The following is a 21587-nucleotide window of genomic DNA, read 5'->3' as shown; positions in this document are numbered from 1 at the left end:
GTCTCCCGAAGCAGCCGGAGTAGGGGCGGGCACTTTATTCGGGGTCAGGGGCGGGCAGCGGGGCCTGGCGCGCCCGAAGCAGCAGCGCAGCGTTGGGCACCAGGCCCGCGGCCTGCAGTGTGAGAGCGTCGTCGTGGTAGACTGTGGGCGGAAACGTGCTGAAAATTTCAAAGGTGGCGGCATCCACGGCCCTGGGGACCGGACAGGACTGAACGAATCAGGCCGGGTCGTGGGGCCAAAGCCTCCCTGCAGCCTCCAGCCCTGCCCCGTGCCCACCTGGCCTGTGCAAGCAGGGCACGTAAGTCGCCAACAGTGTCTTCGGGCCGCATCAGCAGCAGGAAGGCCTGCTCACCATTCTCAGACTTGATGCGCAGCATGGAGAGCCGGGGCACTGGCGACTCCGGCGACTCCTGGCTCCTGCGGGCTCAAAATCTGTCTATCCCCCATTGGTGGCCCAACCCCAAGGTCCTCCTCTCCACTCTGCCCTCACCTCTCACGCTCAGCAGCCAAGGCAGGTGTCTCCACCACAATCTCCTGGATCCGGGCAGGCAATGGGCAGCAGTTCTGGAAGGCACCAATGGAGTGGACAGAGCCTAGGGCCCTGCCAGAGTCACACCCTCCCCCCAACACTTACAGGGTATTTCTCCCTCACCTGGGATGGATGAGACCAAAGAGCCAAAGCGGAGGGGGGGTGGATGTTCTGTGTAAATGGGCCCAAGGAAGGAAAATGGAAGGGAACCTTTGGGAGGTGGCCCCATCATTCCCTTCCCTCATGCTAGTGGGGGAGACAGTACCCCACACAGTGACCAGTTTGGATGCCTAACCCAGCATGGGTCAGGGAGGGCTCCCCTGGGGCAGTGACACCTGAGCTGTGACTGAAGGATGAGGAGTCCCTGGAAATGGAGTGGGGGAACAAGGATGTTCCAGACAGCACGGGTCAGGGGGAAGGCTTCTGAGAAGAGGTACTATATTTGGGAAAGTGTCAGCAGTTCATGTGGCTGAAGTTGGGAATCAGGTTAGACCAGAAGAAAAGGTTGGAGGTGGGAAGGGGACCAGCAAGGAATGTCTGGCCTTACCTAAGAACCGTTGGAAGTTTTCAAGAGGGAAGAGCCAAGATCCAATTTACATTTTTAAAAGAGCACAGAGCCTGCTGGGGGAGGATGGTTGGCAGGGCAGGGGTGAAGGTGGGAGGCCAGTGACAGGCCACTGCAGTTGTCTGGGAGTGGACACTCTGGAGCCCAGACTAGGACGGTGAGCGGTGGGAATGGAGAGAAGAGATGGATTCAGAAGTTCTGGGGATTGGACAGATCTGACAGGACTGGGCCATGTGTGGTGAAGGCAAAGTCCTGGGAACCCTGGGTTTGGTACCTTTCACAGGTGGAGATGGAGTAGGAGTAGCAGGATGGGGAGTGAGGAGGAGGCGACGGGTTCTATGAAGGCCAGGAAGGGGTATCCAGGATTGAAATGGGTATTTTGGTCTGGACCTCAAGAGGATGGCCTGGACTTGGGCTCACCCCACACCTAGACTCCTCTGACTTTCCCCCTTTTATAGCCATGCCCCAGCATTGGCCAGCTGCTCCCTGGGTCCTCCCTCACCAGCTCCATCATTTCCAAGAGACAGTGGAACAGCCCTGAGGGACTCACCTCTCCATCCAGGCTATCCTCAGGGGACCCAAGCCTGAGCCTCCAGATAAGCCACTGCTCTGGTAAGCTGGGCTAGGGTTGATGGTAAAGCCCCCCAAGAAGGCTAGGGGAGCCATGGCTGGCCTCACCTGCAAGGTGTCCCGGATGGGGCCTCGGACGTCAATCACCTCGCCTTGTCGGATCACACACTTGGGGAGCCTATTCAGAAACTTCTCAGCAGTCATCCTGGAGCCTGCAGGGCATTGGGATCCTTGGCCTGGGGCAGGGACTGAGTGATGGTGGAGGCAGCCACCTGGAGCTTGTCCTGAACAGTGCCCCCACCACCTGGCTCAGCCTCAGGGCTGAGCTCACCTGGGTGCTCCATCTTGTCCGAGGGCTTTCGAATCCTCTGCCAGCCTACCACACGGCCCTCGCCTGGGAACAGGTCCAGCCCATTCTCTGGGTAGACCTGGTTGCGCAGGTCACTCACCTGGCAAGAAGGAAGGGAAACAGCAGCAGGCACAGCTCTTCAGCCCTGGGCTCCATCCCACCCCTGCTTGCCCAAACTGAGGCCCCAGGAATAGGCCCATGGGATGGTCTGATGCAATCCCCGTTTTACAGATGAGGAAGCTGAGGCCCTGGCAGAGAGCGAGAGAGCTGCAGTACATTCTACTCTCACCAACCTGGGCCCTGCTCTTCCTGCAAGCTCCTCTCATCATGCTGGCTGGAGCCACAGTACTGACATCCTTCTCACAGAGCCCCTCTCAGGAGCCGACCAGGAGGGAAGGGATGAGGTAGTTAGGAGAGGACAAAGCCCGTCTTGGCGTGAATTGCCTCAAACACCCCCGGTCATGACTCACGCTATTTTCCAAGCCCTGGTGGCACACACTCCCTCACATGCCCTCATTGTGGAACCAACGCACCAGCCTCTGGGGCACTGCCTCATGTGCTCCCATCACGGCACTCATCTCCCCACCCACCGCCCCCCAGCAGGGGGCCGGCTCCATTTCACATCCTTTGGTCCCAACATTTGCCCACCATGGCACTGCCTTTCACCCCAACCAAGCAGCTCCAGGAACCTCTGGAGGAAGTCAGGCCACTTTTGCATGGACCCTTCACCATTCCTGTGGGGCTGTCTAGGTATCCAGAATGCTCAGGAGGAGGGGCAGTCGTCCCATGCAACTGAAGGCTGTGCCTTCAGGATACCAGCAGGGGGCGCTGCCTGCTGCTCGGCGACACACCTCAGCTGCTGATGTAGCAACTGTGGCCACTGCAGCCTCCCCACTCCCTTCTCGGCTGTTTCAGGCTCATCCTCCTTCTGGAGGTCATCAGACAGGGGTTCCATGAGGTGAGGCACTGGCCTCTAGTCTCAGACTAGATGATGCCTGAGGAAGCACCCCCACCTGCTCCAAAATCGCCACACAGGGAGTGGGTGGTTTGAGGATCAGCCCATCACCTTAAAGGGGACCCCATCAGGGTACAGCTGCTGGAGCTCTGCAGGAAAGAAGCCATCCAGTATGTCTCGGAGGCAGCGCTGCACGGGAAGAGGTAGGGTGAGACCTGGCTGGACCTGTCTGGTGCCCTCCACCTTGCTTTCCATCTAGATGGCAGGCCCTGGGCTTACTCTGTGGACTACATTCTGGAAATAGAGCCCCAGGACTTGGGGGCAGGAGGGGAGAGCTCTGCAAGTTGTACATGAGCCTGGGTGCCAGGGTGAGCTGCACCCCATCGTCTGTGGCTACTGGTGAGCAGAGGTGGGCGACCAGAGCAGCCTGAGGGTACACAGGGCTGTCTCCCCTCCCCGCCACGCCTACCTGTGTGGAGGGATCACAGAAAGGCCGGAAGGGCCCATCGAACATCACGATGCCATTCCGGTACAGCTTCAGTGGGATTGGCTCAAGGCCATGGTGCATCACTCTGCCGGGCACTGGCGTCACCTGGGTTTCACTGTCTATCGCCAGTAGATCCTTCAGGCTGGCCAGCAGCCTGTCAAAGTCCACCTCGGGGGGTACCAGTGAGTCCCCTGGCAAAGAGGATAGACACCCATGAGTCTCTCTTCATGGATGCTGTGTGCTCTAGAGCCCTGGTTTCTGTGGCCCCTTCCCATGCTGGCTGGGGTTCTTAGCATCTCCTTAAGTGACCATCTGGGGAGGAAGGACAACATTAGATAATAATAATCACTGTCTTTTATTGAGCATTTACTTTGTGCTAGGGGTTTAGTATCTATTATCCCACTCTCTCTTCATACCAACACTATGCTGTAAGGGTTCTAATCACCCCTACTTTTCAGATTAGGAAACTAAAGGTTAAAGATAATGGCTAGCCTAGGGGCACATGCAGTCAGTGGCAGGAACAGAATCAGATCCCAGGTCAGACGTACCAGGTACCATGTTAGCAGCTGAAAAGCACAGCGCAGAGTTCCCATCTGTCTGGGTTCAAATTCCAGCTCCTCCACTTCTACCCTCGTGACTTTGGTCAGGTCATTTAATGCTCTGCACCACAGCATTCTCTTAGAAGCAGATGATAATAGTACCAGGATGGCTGTGAGGGTGACCATTCCAAGATGACCATGGAAGGGTTTGGAACAAGCATTCCGTCCATGTTAGTTATTGTTACCAACTCTACTGTGCACAAATGGATGTCAGGCTAACCCCGAGGCCATGAGGCAGGGGTTATTTATCTCCATTTTACACATGAGCAAACAGGCCCAGAGATGAAAAATAACTTGCCCAGGCCACTTGGCAAGTTAGAAGAGGAGAATGCCTGGAGTCTGTTTTTCCCACCCATCTGCACCATCAGGAGAGGGAGGTTGGGGTAGGGACAGATGGCTATTAGAGAGGATGTCAGGACAGCTGCTGGACAGAACAGATATGAGAGAGAGACCTTGGGTTGCACATCTATTTCTGGGTCACAGACTCCTTTGACAAGCTAACTGCTTTGGCCTCCACTTCTGAGAAATGTGTTGTATATACAACTGTTCATAGGGGTGCAGATGGGGTGGTAGAGATAGTCAGGGCAGATGCCAGAGCAGAAAGGGTAGAGGGCAGGTGGGATGCTGGTGGGGGACAGTCCTTGGTGAGATCTGGCCCCCTAGTAAATCATCTGTTAGGGTGTAACCCTACAAAACACCCGTGACTTTCTGGGCCTTCTTGGAAGATGTTTTTCATCAGGACAGCCAGGCTGTGGCAGGATGTGGGTCAGGACTCTGGGGACCCAATTCCTTTCCCCATAGTGGTACATTGGCTGTACCGGGGAAGTACAGATGTGGGTGGCCCTGTTTCCTGTTGCCTTTGAGGCTGCTGAAACGGTAGGCCCCAGCTGGCCTTCTCCTCTCCCCTACATTTCCTACCACTGCAGGGGCTGCACATGCCCCCCACTTCTTTCTGGGGTCTCTTAGAGTCCCTGAGACTCCCAAGAAAAACTCACAGAACATCCTGGGCCTCCCTGGTATGAGTCAGAACAGTATCAAGACACTATCTTCCTTTAACAACTTACTACTTTCAGAACACCTTGGTAAACCTAAAACTAACAGAAAAGCTCATCTCATTCAATGCCTGCTCCCATCCCTATATTCTTACAGATGGTTAATCTAGGCCTCAAGGTCAGATGACCTGGCCCAAGCAGGCCACATGGAGCAGAGCCAAGAGGACCACTCAGACATGCTGACTGCTAATCCAGTTGCCTCCTGGGGCCTGAGCTTTCTCAGGGAGCTGATGGGTTGACAGGGGAAAGGGCAGGTAGAAGCCTAGGGAAGGATGTCAAGAAGCAATGAAAGGGAAAAGAAAAGTTTGCCTAGAAAATCAGCTCAAAGGCTCTCAGCCAGGGCTAGAGGTGAAGAAATGAAAGCAAGGTGGGCCGGGCAGGTATCAGATGCAGCAGAGCAGAGGCAAGACAAGGGGCCAAGGAGAAGGAACCACAGCTCTGGTCAAATCAAGGCTAAGAGAATAAGGCAGGAAGAGCCTGGCATCGCCACCTCGCAGCTGGGAATGCCCAGAGAAGCCTGGACCCATGCAGCAGGTCACATGGGAGAAGGCAGGTCAGAGGTCAAAGTGAGGCATTTCCTCTCTGAGCCACAGCTTTCCCTTCCAGGGATCTGGAGTCTTCATCCTACCCACAAGGTCCAGGTGTGAACTGACTGTAATGATGACTCAGTGTCTACTACCTGCCAGCACCTAGAGACAGGTGTTCCTACTCCCATTTTACAGATGAGGAAATTGGGCCTTGTAAGGTAACATACCCCAGGTCACACAGCTTGCAAGGCCCAGTGACACAGCCTCTGTCCTCAGTGACCACGCAGGCTGCCTCTCAGGGTTAGCTCCTCAGACACTGCTCACTGGTGTTCCTTTCCAACGAGGGGGGCAGTGCAGGGAGATCATCTCTGAGGCCTCATCCGAATTGTGAGAGCCCATGATTTTATTAAAAAGGGGAGTAGTGAGGCTTGGAGATCAAGGCTGAGCTCTCTGGCCCAACTCCTAAGGCCTCAAAGCCCTGGCGCTCCAGCCTGCCCTCAACATGCTCCCCACTCACACTCTGGAGCCACACTGCCAGGGCTGCCACTTCCAAGGTGTGTGACCTTGGGCACGTGGGCCAATGGCTCTGGGCCTCAGCTTCCTCTTCTATAAAATGAGGACAGTAACAGTCCCCACTTCACACAGTTGCTGTGAGGCTCAGAGGAAGTGCCTGGTACACAGTGGCTGTTGCTGTCACTAACACCCCACCCTCCTGTCATCATGGGACTCAAGGCACTCCCTCACCATCTCCCTGGAGAGACCTTGCCAGGAACCCCTCCACCTGAGCCTGAGACCCTGTCCCTCTTGGGTTCCTGGAGCCCTTGGGCTCACTCACTTGCAGTCATCACAGGCTGGTGTCATTCTCTGTTTGCTTATTTGTCTTTCCAACTGCACTGGGGACTACTTGAATGCAGGCTGGAGCATCTGGCCCCAGGCCTGGCCCAGAGTGGGTGCTCAAGCCCTGGATCCATCCCTCTGTCCTGCCATCCAGCAAGTCTGTCTGGAGCACCCAGTGCACTCTCCTAGGGTGACTTTCCCTGAGAGTCGTGGCCATGCCTCTACCGAGCCCTGCCCTCCTCAGGCTCACACTTGAGGGAAAGAGACAGTGACAAACGGTGACAATCACATGTGATAAGTGCCACGGTGGGGCTGCAGGGCCCAGAGGAGGGCCAGACCCTGCCACTACCCACAGGTGAGTGGTGGGCCCACCCCAGGCTCCTTACCATCACAGGAGGACCACTTGCCACTGTGAAATCCCAAGATGGTGCCTGAGGCACCCCAGCACACCCCTCCCAGCACCGCAGGCAAAGGCTGTTGAACAGGAAACAGATGCACTATTTCCACACACCTGCAAGCTGGGCCCTGCTCGGAGGACTTCACCTACAGTTGCTCCACTCTTTAGAGGAGCCGGCTGAGAGAAATTGGGCCTTGAGAGTCTGGTCACCTCCGGGGCCACAAGCAGCCTGTGACACAGGCAGGATTTGACCTCTCTGGCTCCTGCTCTTGAGCATCGTGTTGCCCAGCCCACTCAACCTGTGCATAGGATCATCCCAGCAGACTGGGACCCGCCAGGCCAGGGCGCCCAGGCACGGCCCGCCATCACTTGCATGTACACATGCCCTGGCCTTTGGGCCAAGCCCTGTGCTGGGCACTCTGGAGCATAGCGGGGGCCAAGCGACAGATGGACATGTGACTATTCACCTACCACGTAGGAGCCCGTGAGAACACTCTACGTGCACGATGGCATTCAGTCCTCCCGGTGGCCTGGGGGTCAATCACATCATCTCCTCACTTCACAGATGAGGATGTGGACTCAGGTGAAGCAGTTTTCCCACACAGGGTCCGACCTGACTCAGGCCCCCCTCCTCAGCCAGAGCCTTTAAGGCTTTCACTCTAACACTGAGCCCCTAACCGCATACCCAGGGCAGCTGCAGGGCGGCATAGTGCCTGACACCGAGCAGGCACTCCACCCACATTTGCTGAGCTTAGCTTCAAAGGAGGGTAGAAAAGGAGGCAAGGCACCTGGGGTACACAGCACAGGTCTGAGCTGGTGGGAGTGAGAGTGGGAGGAGCCCAGCTTGCCTGGGGTCTAGGCCAGGCCAATTCCAGGGGCTCAAGGGCAGCCCAGGGACAAGTGAAGCTGGCTGCAGCCACAGAAGAGTCAGCGTGGCTTCCAGAGCAAGAGCAGCAGGGGTGGGAAGAGGTTCCCACACAGATGCAGGAGCCTGGGGCTTGGGGGGAAGGGGAAGATGAGGAAGAGGGCAGGAACTTGGTAAGGGGTGGGTGGAGCTCAAAGGGGGCAAAGAGTCAGAGTCGGCTGGAGCTCTCAGCCCTGAGGCTAAATACCTGACCCAAAGGTGGTGTGACCAGAGCAGAACTGCCTCTTTCATGTCTCCGCATACCCTGAAGCACCTGGCAGGGCATCCTATCCCATGCTTAATATACCAGTGGGAAGGGTAGGAAGGGGTGGGAGGCCTGAGGCCAAGCCCTTGCAAAGCTTCCTCTCTGCTGGGCCCCTCTTCCCTAAGGCAAGAGTCCCAGTCTCCAGAGCACTTGAATCAGCCCCAGTTTGCCCAATACAGATGCCCCAGCTCACCTATCCATGGACCTGCTGCCCCAGGGCCTATGGGGAGTGGTACTCAACTGAAGGAGAGTCAAAAAAACAAGCCAGAGCATCAGGGCCAGCCTGAGGCTGGCTTCGTGGACCCGAAGGCCCTTGGGGCAGGAGCAGGCTGGCACTTGGGGACAAGGCTGTGGGGAGAGGATGGGAAGGAGCCAGAAAAGGGGGGAGTCCCAGAAGGAAAAGCTACTAGAAATGAAAAACATGTTGTTCATCTGGTAGAAGAGCTAAATCAAGGCCCCTCCATGTTGGATAATCAAAGAGCAAAAGAAGAGGACACACAGAGGGAGCTTGTGGCCTGGCGGCTTTCACAAGTGGCTTCAGAGCCATAGTACTCTGCGCATAAACAAACAACACAAAGCAGAGTGGGGGCTGCTCTCTTCTTTGAGGGGAGAATCCACAGAGCCAGGTCTGGAAACCAGCTGTCTGGTCTGACCCCTTCCCCAAAGGAGCAGGGAGGCCCCCAATGACCAGGAGGAAGGCTCCCTCCAAAAAGCCAGCAAAGCCTCAGCCCTCACCACACAGGGGCTGGGGTGGGGCTTGGGGGGTGCAGTGTTGGCAGGCCTCTGGCCCTAGATCCCAGCAACCAACTTTCTTACAGCTTCTAGCAGTCACCTGCCAGAGTCTCACCTCTCACCCGGGCAGTGGTTCCCTGGAGAACTTCCCACAGCATTCAGCCCAGGGCTCAGCTCCCAGCATGACCCAGGTGCCAGGCTGCTCCCCAGCTTTGCCATGTCCCAAGTGGGCTTAGTATCGTCCCCCACAGCCATGTGCCCCAAGGTCATCCCTGATTCCTCCCACACCCTCCCTAATATACAATCAACCACCAAGGCCACGGATTCCCCTCCTAAATTCTGCTCTGCCCCTTCTCACCAGCCCCACCAGCATCATCCTCATGCTGGGCATCATCTCATCTTTTGCCCGGATGACTGTAACTGCCTCTCAGGGGGCTCTCAGCCTTAAGTCTTACCTCCTTCACTCAAAAGTCTTCAGACTCTTAAGTGCCTCAGTTTCCCTGCCTGGAAAATGGAATAATCCCTGGCCCATGTCAAAGCTATTTATGAAAACGCTTTGAAAGCAGCAAGTGTGGTACAAATGGGAAGTGATGTTTTTGGAACAAGAGTGAGGGGTTGTGCCCCAAGATTTAAGGGGTCTGGCCAAAGTGTAAGAAGTGGGACTCTCATGTTTTCAGTCTGGGTTTTTGCCAAGCAGGAAACTTACGAAACCAAGAGCATGCTGTCATCTTTCAGTCTCCTCAGGAGCCATACTAACGCTCCCATGAGACAACCACTGCCTTCTGACAGCGGAAAACAATAAGAGCTCCCAGTTGTGAGGCTGACAACATGCAAGACCAGGCTGGGTGCTGTGTCCAAACCACTGACTCCTTGTAACCCCATGGGGAAGAGTGCACCCCCATCTACTGATGAAGAACTGGAGGCTCAGAGAATGGAAGTCGAGTGCCCAAGCCACACCTGGAATAGGTGGTGGAGTGAGGTGAGGACCCAGGTGTGAACAACTCCAGAGCCTGGAAAAGTACTTTCTGGGCAACGACCTCTATTCTTTGAAAAGAATGGACCCAGCTTTCAGAAATGGCCAGTTCTAAGTCCCCAAATCTCCAGACTGCATCCCTCGGGATAATAGCAGTTAAGTTAAAAATAAAAAGTGGTGGAGTCCCATAAAAGCAGGTAGATTTCAACAGTTTGCTCTAAATGAACCTGGAGAGGGAGTCCAAAGAGGGGGTCGAGCCCTTGGACTGAGGGGCAGCTTCCAAAGCAGAGGGGCTGCTTTTAAAGGCCACAGCTTTTGGATGGGTGACATTTTGTAAACTATGGTGCCTGAGACAAATGAGGTCTTATTGCGTCTTCTATCTCTGGAGCCTTAGAAAGACGAGCACAAAGAGTCTAGATTAGGCGGTCAGTGATGGAGGCGGAAGCCCTTCCTTCCTGCCCCTGTGTCAGGGACACTGTGTAGGAGGTCTTGGGACACCTCGTGCTGGGAAGTAGGTGCACGAATGAGACGGCCTCTGAACAGCTGCGGGCCATCAGAAGCTGACGGAGAATTCCCTTCACAGGAGGGACCGGGGTAGACTCCCAACTCTACCTGGCTTCCAGAACTTCTTGGCTGTCATCCAGTCCCTCTCGCCATCCTCTGAGTCTGTCTGGTCCTCCGAGTCCTCCTGATCCATGGGCTCGCCCACCCACTGCAGGCCATAGTCACCGAGAAACCGCTGGGGGAGAGAAGAGGGAGACGGGGGGCCCTGTCAGCTCAGCCTCTCCCTGGAGAAAAGGCACCATCAGCCCAGCCCCCAGCCTCGGACCTCAGCTCCCAGAGCCGACTGGATAGAGGAGACTGGCCAGAGGTCTTGGCCACTTCCTGGCTGTGACCTGGGGAAGCCACTTCGCCACCTAGAGCCTCAGGCTCCTCCTTGTAAAATGGAGTTGACAGCGCCTGCCCCATGAGCTCATGAGGACCACTAAGATAATCCACATCATGTACTTTGCACAGGGCATAAGGAGGAACTCCCTAAAGGCAGCCATTATGGAGGTGGGGAGCCATGAGGGTGTGGCTGGCAGTGACACACCGCTCTGCAGGTCTGAGAGGACATGTCCACCCACACGTGGCCTTTGCCATGGGGAAACTTCCCACTGCTGCTCCCTCATCTCCCTTCCTCTCCTCAACCCACTCCAGCCTGGCCTCCATCTCCACAACTCACTGAACCTACAGCACAAGCAACCAGCCCAGTGCCCAACCCAGTGGGCACACTTCTGTCTTCACCTCTGGCAACATATGCTCTTCCTTTTCAGCTTCAAATTTCTACCCTTAGATGTCTAACAGGCCTCTCAAAATGAACTTGGCCCAAACAGTCATGATTCCCTGCCCCAACCTCCCAAACCTCTTCCCTTCTGGCCTTCTGGTCTCAGTCAGTGGCACCCCCTCCACCTGGGCCTCATCCATAACCCGTTCCTCCCCTACCCCGCCACAACCCACAAAGCCCGTGGCACCACCTCCAAATCAGACTCCGTCTACTGCGCTGCCTCTCCTCTCATTCAAGCCCAGTCATCTCCCTCCTGGAACTCAAGCTGTGCTTCTACCTGCCTTCCCCGCCCACTCCTCTATCTGAAATCCTCCTGTGCTTTCCCATTCCTGAGCATTCTTCCCCACAACCCCACCCCAACTGCCAGCGCCCCAACCCCACCCCAACTGCCAGCGCCCCAACCCCACCCCCGAGGCCTCTTCCTCTCCCTTTTGCACCCCACAACCCCACCACAAGCCAAGCCTGTGTGATGGGGGGGCTTTCATCTCTTCAGCCTGGATCCTCTTTCCCTGGCCCGGCCTTGTCTTCTAGACCTCTTGCCCAATGTCACCCCGTAGAGTGGCCCAAGTCCCAGCCAGGCTCTACTGTGTCACCCATTCAACTATCTCGTTGTACTCCATCCATACTTGTGTATCTTCCTATGTACTTGTTTATGTGTCTGTCCCCTCCAGACTGTCAGCCCCATGAGGACTGCGACCCCATCTAACTCCCAGTGCCAAGAGACACTCTGTATGAGTCTGTTAAATTAATGAAGCAATAAATATGTGAATGCTGTACACGTGGGAGCTGCGATGCCCTTGCCCTGAGGCTCTGGGTGGGGCAGCCCTCACCGACTATGGCAGCTGCTCAGAGAAGCCCCACGGGCTGCCAGCAGTCCCAGCAGGCCACTCAGGGAGCAGCTGTTTACCCACAGCCCAAGGTATGAACACATCTGGGTGGGAGGGGCCCTCAGCTGCAGCTGCAGCTTGGGGGTTTGCTTCTGTGGTCTTAAATTAGGTTGGAAGAGGGAGAGGTTAGACCCCAGAAAGAACTTCTGGAGGGGCCAGTGAGAGAGTGGGGGGCACTGAGGAAGCGTGCATGCCCAGGACCCTCCCTTAAGCCTAGGGTCCCTCCAGTTCAAGCCTTGCTGAGTGAATGGGGGCAAAAAAGGTGGCACTGGGTGAGTGAGGTGCCACATTCAAAGGCAAGGGATGGCAGTGACCAATGTAGTAAACACATATGTCGAGGCACCAGGCTAGGTCCTGGGCGTGCAGCAATGAACAGGAGAAAGGTGGTCCCTCCCATCCTCATGGAGTCCACAGTCCCCTGGAGAAGAGAGATGCGGCGCTAAGAAAGCTCAGGACTGAGAAATTGCCCTGTCAGAGGTTGAGGAAGAGCCCCCACCTCAACTTGAGACTGAGGATGAGTGAAAACTGACCAGGGGAAGGTGGAAAAAAATATTTCAGGCAGAGGGAACAGCATGGACCAAGGTCCTGAGGTGGGAAAGAGCTCGATGTGGTCAAAGAACGAGAGGCAGGTCCCCGTGGCTGGAAGGGAGAGTGGTTCAGGACCAGACTGAGGAAGAAGGCAGAGGCTAGCCCAAGCCCAGAAGGGGGTGTGCTAGAACGGACACCTCCCTGGCTCTTTGAAGTCCCAGTAGTCCTGAGTAAGGAAACAGTGCAGGGCACCCGCATGGGATGTGCAGTGAGGAGGGCCCAGAGAGGTGGGCTCTGACCCAGCGCCTGGGGGCAGGCAGCCCTGGGCCGCCACCTCCCTCACCTCCATCTCCGTGACCTGCCGCTGAAGCTGTGCGCACCTCGTCTCCAGCTCCTCCTGCCGCTGCAGGGTCCCCTGGCCTTCAGGGAAAGATGGGGAAGGGTTCCACTGCCCCAGGACAGAGGCTGCCAGGCCACCTCTGGCCTCGACCAGAGCTCTGGCCTGAGTGTCATCTGGGGAAGCTGCTCCTTGAGGACTTGAGGAGTCCCCCGAGAACTGTCTCTTGTCCCCTCCCCCTGCCCTTGGGAGGGGACGCCCTGACTAACTCTCAGGAGACCACCCCCTCACCCCACCCCCAGAGCAAGGTTCCTGAGGGGCTGCATTTCTCTCACGCTTTCAGTGGCAGGCCCTGTGCCCAGTGCTGGGCTAGAGCCGCACTCAGGGGACTCCGCCCCACACAGAAGGGCACAGTCCTGGGTGTGTCACTGCTCCTCTGGGCTCCGCAGTCCAGACCCCACCACAGGACTCAGGTTGATGCTCTTGGAACCCTGATACCTAGGGGTTGCTGGCCCCAGGGAGGTGCAACAGGAGGGCCTCTTACCCTGGTGCTCCTGAAGGGTCTCCACCAATTCTTCCAGGGCCCGTATCTTCCGATCCTGCAGCAACAAGGCGGGAGAGGAGCAGGCCTGATGGTTCCCAGAGCCCAACGGAGCCCCTTCCAGACGGGACAAGCCAGGATTTTTGCCTGTGGGGGCACTGGGGAGACTGCAGCCCCTGCCCCACTTTGGCACAGCCACCGCTCCTGTACTTCAGGTGATCCCTGTGATTCCACTGAGGTGAGGGAAGGGTGAGGGGCACCCCCAAGTGCCCAGCACTCAGCAGCCACCACTGCCGCCCAGTCCAAGGTCTACGGGCCTTGCTCAGCTGTGAAGATCCTGAGCCTCTCTGCTCAGGTCACAGGGATCCAGATCGGTCCCAGGCAAGGATTGGCCCTCAGGCTGGGCAGTGTGGTGGGAGAGATGGTTCTAGAACCCATCCACCCTGGCCGATTGCAACAGTAGCCTCATTGGCCTTCCCAGCCCAGGCCCTTCCACCCCTCAGACAAGCCCCTGGCCCTCTCCCCACTGGGGTCCTACCTTGGACAGCATCTCGTCAGTCTGGGCCTTCATCTGCCGCTCCAGATCCTGCACCTTCCTGGTCAGGGTGGCCATCAGCTCCGAGTCGTGGAACACAGGGACTGCCAACCAGACAAAGCCTTAGAGCCCAGGCCTGGAGCTGAGGCTGAGGTATGGGGAGGGGGGAGGTCCCGGGGAGGGGGATCGATCCCCAAGAGCCAAAATAAGAGTGATAACAACAGTTTCCAACTAGACCATGGGGACTGTCCTAAAACTTTTCATAATAAATCAGCTTTTCTGAGGAAAGGAACTACTCGGGAAATTGAGGCACAGAGATTCAGTAACGTGTCCCAGGTGTACGAGCACGTGGTACAACACATGAGTCACGTCACAGGTGACAGCACGTGAGGATCTCCCTGAGGCTGAGTGCAGAGAGAGGGGAAAACAGGCCGGGGGAATGTCACACGGAAAAGCTGAACTAGCAGGGAGCCAAGGGGGCCAGGCCTGGGAGGCAGGAGGACATCTGGGAGGCAGAGTCATGGAGGCCAAGAGCCTGGGGATGTTCTGAGAAGAGGGAACAGGGAACACTGTGGAATGTTTCCATGCAGGGAAGTGAGACAGGACAGACAAGTCCTTATTTGTGGCCTTGGTGGGAACAGATGGCTGGCTGGTTGTGGGCTGAGGAGTGACAGCAGGGAGAAGCGGAGAGGCTCGTGGATGACAGCTCTCTACCAGGAAGCTGCTATTGCAGTGTCCCCATCTGGGGTGATGGAGATGCTGGCTTTGCGACTGAATGGCTTTGGGGCCAGGCTCCTCCTGTCTCCTTTTCCACCTCAGCCCCCTCCCTACCTGTAGAGTCGGGGGGGGGGGGGTTGGTGGAGGATTGTCTTATCGAATTCTCACCTCAACATGCTGACCTAGGTGTTCCCATCCCCACTTCACACAGGAAGAGATGGAGACAGAGACAGGAAGCTGCCTACCCAAGACAGCACAGCTAGTGGAAAATTCTAACCCCATCCCCAGCTCCTCTAGTCTCCCAGCGCTCCACACAACTCACCCTGCCCGCCCACGTCTCCCCTTCGCCCAGGCCTGCTCAGTCCTGCCTCCTCTGGGAAGCCACCCCAGTGAGCCCCATCCCACTTTGGGCACCTCCATAATTGCAGCGTTGCCATAGCCCTTTGGAGGCATTGTGGGCCAGGCCAGGGGGGCTGCCTAGGGGACTCTGGGCCTGGCCCAGGGCCCTGCGGAAGCAGGAAGTGGATGGCTGGAGGCTGAACTGCACCCTCAGGCCCTTCATTCCTCTCGGACCCTGAATCATGGACCCACTGACGTCATACTTGATGGTGACTCCAGTCGGGTTAAGGGTGCCAGCCACAGCCTGGCCTGGGGCTTGGCCAGACCTCCTGAGCAAAGGGTGGGGCCCAAGTGTCAAACCAGGCTCTGGACAGGTCTGGTGTGCAGCCACATGGCCAGTCAGCCAGGAGTAGGAGTGCTGCCTCAGATTTAGCAGGCGAGAGCAGGTGCCATGCCTCCCAGGGACCCCCTTTCCCCGGGGCCCTCTCCAGGGACCCAGATCCCTTTGGGCCTCTGCTCTCACCTTGCCTACTCACAGGGGCACCTATGCCACCATAGCAGGAAGGGACAGAGGTCCTTTCTTCCGAGCCATGTGCGTCATTCAGCATGTCCACCTCATCTTCTGCAGACAGGGATGCCCAGGTCACTGCTCTGGGGCTGAGGCCCAGAGGAAATGGGCCTTGAGCCTTGGCCAAGATGAAGCAGCCTGTACTCTGTCCCCCAAGCATGTGAGGATAGAAAACTTGGGACACTGGGGAGCAAGAATCCAGCCAGAACAGGCCGCTTCTTGGAGTTCTCCTAGCCCAGCTCCTGGGGGGACCTGAGTGGCCAATGCCAGAACCACAGTGGAGGCAAGAGTGGGGTTGGGATGCAAAGGTCTGAGCCTGCAGGAGGCAGGGCGGCAAAGTGAGGACAGGGCTTCAGGGAGCAAAGGCTGTAGTGGGCTGGAGATGGCTATCAGGGGAAGGCAGGCTGGGGTCTGGCCCCCTCATGGCCAACCCCACAGTGCATGGAGGGGTTCAAATATAGTGATGACATCTCCGCTAAGGATGTAAGGTCTTCTAATCTGGGAGCTGCAGGTAACACTGGAGTTGGCCAGCTACTTTGGCTGTCAGGGGGGTTCATCATGCCCTTTCTCTCCATCCGCCCAAGTGCAAGGACCCTCGGCAGGTGGGAGGTGAGGGGGACATGGGGCAGAGCCCACACTTACCACTTCCGTAGATTTTTATCCCTCGCCTCCTGGGAATGGGGCAGGAAGGAGAAGGAAGACAGACAAGTTAGGACCCCCTGGGTTGCCATCCGGGGGAGGCTCTGGCACCACGTCCTCAGCCAAGCCTGAAGAAGATGGCGCGAGGCCTCTGCTTCCTGAGGACATCTGCCCCAAATTCCATCCCAGCCAGGGGTGAGCCAAGGCGCAGGCCTCAGGGCGTCCGACTCGTCCCAGTGGAGGAGGACAGGAAACGAGCTGAAGGGCAGTGTTGGGCAGAAGATGACAAGAGTCTCCAGGCACAGCAGCGTGGCCCCAGCTCTGCCCTGACACGGCCGCAGGGCCCCAGGCCTGTCACCTAACCTCTCTGGGTCCCCTCGGCCATGACGTGAACGACTCAGAGTGGGGCTGAGAAGAGCAACATAAAAAACGCTTTGAAAAGATGACAGTGGTAGATGAAGAGGGTTCCTTTCCTGAGAGCCCAGCACATGGCCAGGCACAGAACAGGTGCGTCATCAGTGTTTGCAGAACTAATCCAGGAAACGAATAAACGGATGGATGCTGAGCCCCCACAGCCCACACCTCACTGGAGGGCACAGCCCAGTGTGAGCTTAGATGCAAGGAGAGCCTCCCAGAAGAAGTACGAGAAAGATAAGGATTTCAAGGAAAGATACATAACTTTTTACTGTTTTCCCCAAGATGCTAGGAGCCCATCTCCTAGTCCATGGGAGGGGCCAGGATGAGGGAGGGGCCTGGACACAAAGACCCCGCGAGGCCAGCTCCTTACCCAGGAGTCACAGGCTCTGACTGCAGAGGCACTCTCCGGGGCTTGCCAAGGGAGGCCAAAGGTGAGCTCATGGTTCTGCTTACAGATTCTAGCTGTCAGGAACTCCCTGAGAAGAAAGAAGGAAGTCAGCCCTTGAGGACAGTCCGTCAGGACCAGGGAATGACCTGAAACTTCCTCTTCTCTTGTTACTTTTCCCAGGAGGGAGCACCATCCAGGGAGCAGCACTGCTCACTTCTTCCCACTGCCCATGCAGAAGCTTCTAGAGGCAGCCTGGCCTCTGGATCCCTGTGTCTGATGTACACCTGCACCACTGGATATCCAGCTCTCTGCTCTGATCCTGGAGGCCTCTGGCCTAGCAGTGCTTGGGAAAGGGCGATGGGGTGCAGAGATGGGCTAGAAGACTGGGACTTCCCCAAACTTAGAGCCCGGGCACAAGACCACTCAGGAGGCCTGGACCTTTTGTCCATCTATCAAGGAGCTGGTCAACACAAAGCTCAGGTGTCCCCTCCCCTCCTTCCAGAACCCAAGTGCTACCTCTCTCAGAGTCAGAGAGGGGCAAACCAAAGGCAGGATTCCACTAAGACACAGTCTGCACGGCAGGGAGAACAAGAACACAGGCTCTGGGTACGTTGTGCCATCCACCAGCGAAACCTGTGCCCCAGTTCCTTTAGTTTAAAGTGGAGATGGTAATAGAACCAGCCAGTTGGGGTTAACACACATAAAGCATCTACAGTGCTGCACTCAAAGAAGTACTTAAAAATACGACTCGTGGTTGTTGTTACTGGCACGTAGAGGGCACTCAGAAATGTTGGTTTCCCTTCCAACCCTCTTCTTTCTGGAAAGATGAATGAACACCAGGGATGGAATTAAAGGCCCCTACTCTATTCAGTGAATTGAGTAGCTAATATCTAGATGTTAGCTAATATTATGTGGCTAATATCTAGAAATTCTAGATTCAAATGACCTCCATCAGGGCCCAAATCAAGTCTTTTGTTCCACTTTGGAAATGTGTGGCACTGGCCTCCACCCTGCCCCTGAATCTACTCAGTAAAGGCAGCCTCCTCAGTCTTCACTCTGGAGTTTGGGACTCATGCCCCGCCCCCTTCTCAGCGGTGCCCTCCAAGGACCAAGTTAGAGTTTCCTCACCTCCATCATCCAGCCTCCCAAATCTGCTCCCAGTTTGCTCAGCTTCTGCCCAATTGTCCAAGCATCCTCAAGGTTTGTGTGGCCAAATGTGACAGGCCTTGTGGGGTCCCTTCACTAGTCTCCACAGCTGCCAGAGGGATCTTCTTAAACACAAAGCTGTCATATCACTTGCCTGCTAAAAACTCCAAATGGCTCCTTCTCATTCACAGAAAAAAATTCAAAATTCCTTAACATGGATGATCTGGTCCCTGCCTGTGTCTCTGGACCTCACCCTCCATCACCCAGAGCCCCCAACCCTGCCCTACACTTAAGCCACTCTGAACGGTCAGCCTTGAAATGCACCAGGCCTTTGCACACATATCTCCCCAGGCCTGAACCCCCCCTCACTGGAATGCTCTCTCCATTCTGACTCACAGCTTTCCCTTGGCTGGCTAACTCCTTTTCTCTTTTCAGTTTGATTTTATTTGTTCTTTAGTTATATTTTAACTTTTTACTTTAAAATTATTATAGATTCATGGGAAATTAGGACAACAGTAGAGGGGTCTTATGTACCCATCACCCAGTTTCCCCCAATAGTCACATTTTACATAGCAATATCAAAATCAGGCAATTGACACTGTACAATTTGTTTCTCATTCATTCTATGACGTTTCATCCCCTGTATAGATTCTGTGTGACCACAACTGCAATCAAGGTAAGTACAAAACTATTCCATCACCACAAAGATCTCCCTCATGCTACTCCTTTAGTCACATCCATCTTGCTCCCCACCGCCATCCCTAACCCCTAGCAACCACTACTGTCTTTCATCTCTATGATTTTCTTACTTCAAGAATGTTATATAAATGGAATCAAATAGCAAGTGATTTTTTTTAAAAAAAAAAAGCTTTATCAAAATATAATTCACATACTTAACTCTTTTAAAGTATACTGTTCACTGGTCCTTAGTGTATTCAGACTTATGAAACCATCATCACAATCAATTTTGAAACATTTTTATCACACTAAAAAGCCCCAGGCACTGCACCTTTTGTGGCTGAAACTGCCCTGTGTGAACTCCCACCAGACCTGATTATCCCTCCCTTCTCCAAATTCTTATAACCATAATCACCTCTCAAAAAGAAACTGGTCAAAAAAGACAGACATTAACAAGCATTGGTGAGGATGAGGGGACACTGGAAATTTTGCTGGAATGTAAAATGGTGCAGCTGCTGTGGAACAGTCTGGCAGTTCCTCTAAAGATTAAACAGTTATGGCCCAGCAATTCCACTCCTAGGTATATACCCAAGAGAAATGAAAACTTAAATCCACACAAAAATTTGTATAACTGTTCATAGCAGCATTATTCATAATAGCCAAAAAGTGGAAACAACCCAAATATTCATCAACCAATGAATGAATAAACACATGTAGTATATCCTTACAACAGAATCTTGGCAACAAAAAAAGAAATGAAATACATGCTACAATGTGAATGGACCTTGCGAACATTATGCTAAGGGGAAGAAATCAGTCACAAAAGACCACCAATTGTTATGATTCCATTTATATGAAATGTCCAGAATGGGTAAATCTATAGAGACAAAGTAGATTTGTGGTTGCCTAGGGTTGGAGGAGTTAGGAGGAGATGGGGGGTGGGGGTTGTGGACAGCTAAAGGATACAGGGTTACCTTTTGAGCTGACGAAAATGTTCTAAAATTGTGGCGATGCCTGCAGTAACTCTATGAATATACTAAAAACAACTAAAATTTACATTGTAAAGGTGTGAAATATGTAGTATGTGACTTACATTTATCATACGAAAAAAAAGGACCTGGTCTCCAAAACAAACCTAACATCTTCCCTCAAAAAAAGCTCCTCCCACGTCCCCCTTCTTAATGGGAGCCCATCATCCAAACACAGTTTTCCCTCCTTTCCCTCTTACTTCCATCAGTTAAACTCTGCACGTCTCACACACATAGCTCCTGCTTTCCATGGGCACTGTTGGCCATCCTAGCAGGGCTCTCACTGCCCTTCTTTGTGGCTGTCACAACGGCCCAAAACTGATTTACTTCCCTGCTTCTCACTCCAGGCCAATCCAACACACTATCTCCAGACCAGTTTTCCCATGGATTACAGAAGACCCCTAAGAACGACTGTGTTTTCCCATCAGCCCAGTGACTCCTGAGAGCGGGGTTGCTTCCCCTTCCCTCAGACTGGAGACCCTGAGGACAAAGCCCCGTCCACTCCCTTCACTTTGGGGGCTTCCGGGATGGGCTGTGCCTCCCGCCTCAGGCAGGTGCCATAAAGGTTGGCCTGTCTGCCCCTTCAGACTCAGGCTTTGAGGGGAAAGCTCTGTCGTACTCCGCTACATCTTTGGGACCCAAATTCATCCCCCAACAGGCCCCACTGCTCTCCAGCACCGACACGAACCAGCCGGCTGCACGCCTTCACTCTCTAAATCTGCTGAAAGCGCTCAAGGCGCGAATCCCACCACCATCCAGCCCGGCCCTGGGAGCCGCGTCACTGCTCCCGCCTCCACACACAGCCATGGTAGGCAGGGGCCTGAATCCGCTCCCAGGACGCGGGGAACCTGTAGGAGAGCCGGGCTACGGGGCTGACGAGCCCTCGGGGCTTTCGCGGCTAAAGCCCTAGCCCGCGTAGGGGCTTCTAAGAGCAGAAACGTCTGGGGCTGAGACTCACCGCGCAGGGCCGCCGAGCTGCCTGCAGCGCCGCCATCTTGTTGTCACGCGGTTTCCCAGGCGACCAGGGCCCGTGCGCTTCTCATTGGCTAATTCGAGAGGGCCTCTGAGCAACCAGCAAGCAGTGGAGGCGGGTACAGCCGCCTGTGCTCAAATTCTATTGGCCCACGGAGTCTAAACTCTTCGCGGGATACCAAAAATCCCAGAATCCACCGCTCTGAGCGGACTCCAGGTGTGGGGAAAGCGGAGGACCTGTCGTACCACTGGGAGGCAGAGAAAGCGGAGAGCGTGGGGTTAATTAGATTCATGAAGCTGCTGGAAGTCTCTGGACCTGAATGTATAATCGCGACAATGCCCCTGTTTTGCTAAATTGATTTTGGGAGAAATTGCATTTATCCCTCTGAGCCTCTTCCCATCTGATCAATACAGTACTTTGAATGAGTTCTTTTGAGCATGAATTGAAATGATGTAGGTACTTTAATAAATTTTTTTCTTTTTGTTTTTTATTGAAGTGTAGCGGATTTACATTGTTAGTTTCAGCTGTACAGCAAAGCGATTCAGTTACACATACTTTTTTTGTTGTTGTTCAGAATCTTTTCCAGTGTTTCTTAAATTTGAATTTCTCTGCTAAATTCTTGACCAGCTGGCGCTGGCACCCAGCAGGACCCTGAGGGTGGTGAGGCACCCAACCCCTGCCTCTTGTTTATGGTTAAAGCTGAAGACTCTCAGGCCTCCCTGAGTCACAAAAGAGCATGCTCAAGCAGTTGATGATTAGGCTGTTATTTTACAGATACTGTAACTACTACCATGTAGG

General features: G+C 54.9%; 1 protein-coding gene across 10 annotated transcripts; it reads right to left on the bottom strand.

Annotated features, from left to right (window-relative positions):
* Positions 1 to 20: 20 nt before the first annotated feature.
* On the bottom strand, positions 21 to 20834 carry UBXN11 (UBX domain protein 11). 10 transcript variants are annotated; one of them, XR_012079380.1, is made up of 15 exons: positions 20775 to 20834; positions 16947 to 17052; positions 16163 to 16191; positions 15476 to 15574; positions 13900 to 14000; positions 13365 to 13419; positions 12827 to 12903; positions 10354 to 10480; positions 3438 to 3646; positions 3080 to 3157; positions 1996 to 2113; positions 1773 to 1876; positions 491 to 593; positions 277 to 417; positions 21 to 191 (listed from the first exon to the last, which is right to left on the bottom strand). XR_012079380.1 is itself a non-coding variant. In XM_015240138.3 (15 exons), exons 2-15 carry the CDS (start codon positions 17015 to 17017, stop codon positions 35 to 37), a joined length of 1440 nt encoding a protein of 479 aa, XP_015095624.1. In that variant the 5' UTR covers positions 17018 to 17052; positions 20775 to 20834; the 3' UTR covers positions 21 to 34. The 10 variants fall into 10 exon arrangements, 5 of the variants coding, with proteins under 5 accessions (XP_015095624.1, XP_072831162.1, XP_072831163.1 ...); XR_012079382.1 differs by having other exon boundaries at positions 277 to 410; XR_012079381.1 differs by having other exon boundaries at positions 277 to 410; positions 491 to 564.
* Between the last annotated feature and the right edge of the window lie 753 nt (positions 20835 to 21587).

This window comes from Vicugna pacos, chromosome 13, assembly GCF_048564905.1.
Source record: "Vicugna pacos chromosome 13, VicPac4, whole genome shotgun sequence".
Lineage (NCBI taxonomy): Eukaryota > Metazoa > Chordata > Mammalia > Artiodactyla > Camelidae > Vicugna > Vicugna pacos.
The sequence above is the reverse complement of the archived record's forward strand: the minus strand, read 5'-3'. Positions and strand labels throughout refer to the sequence as shown.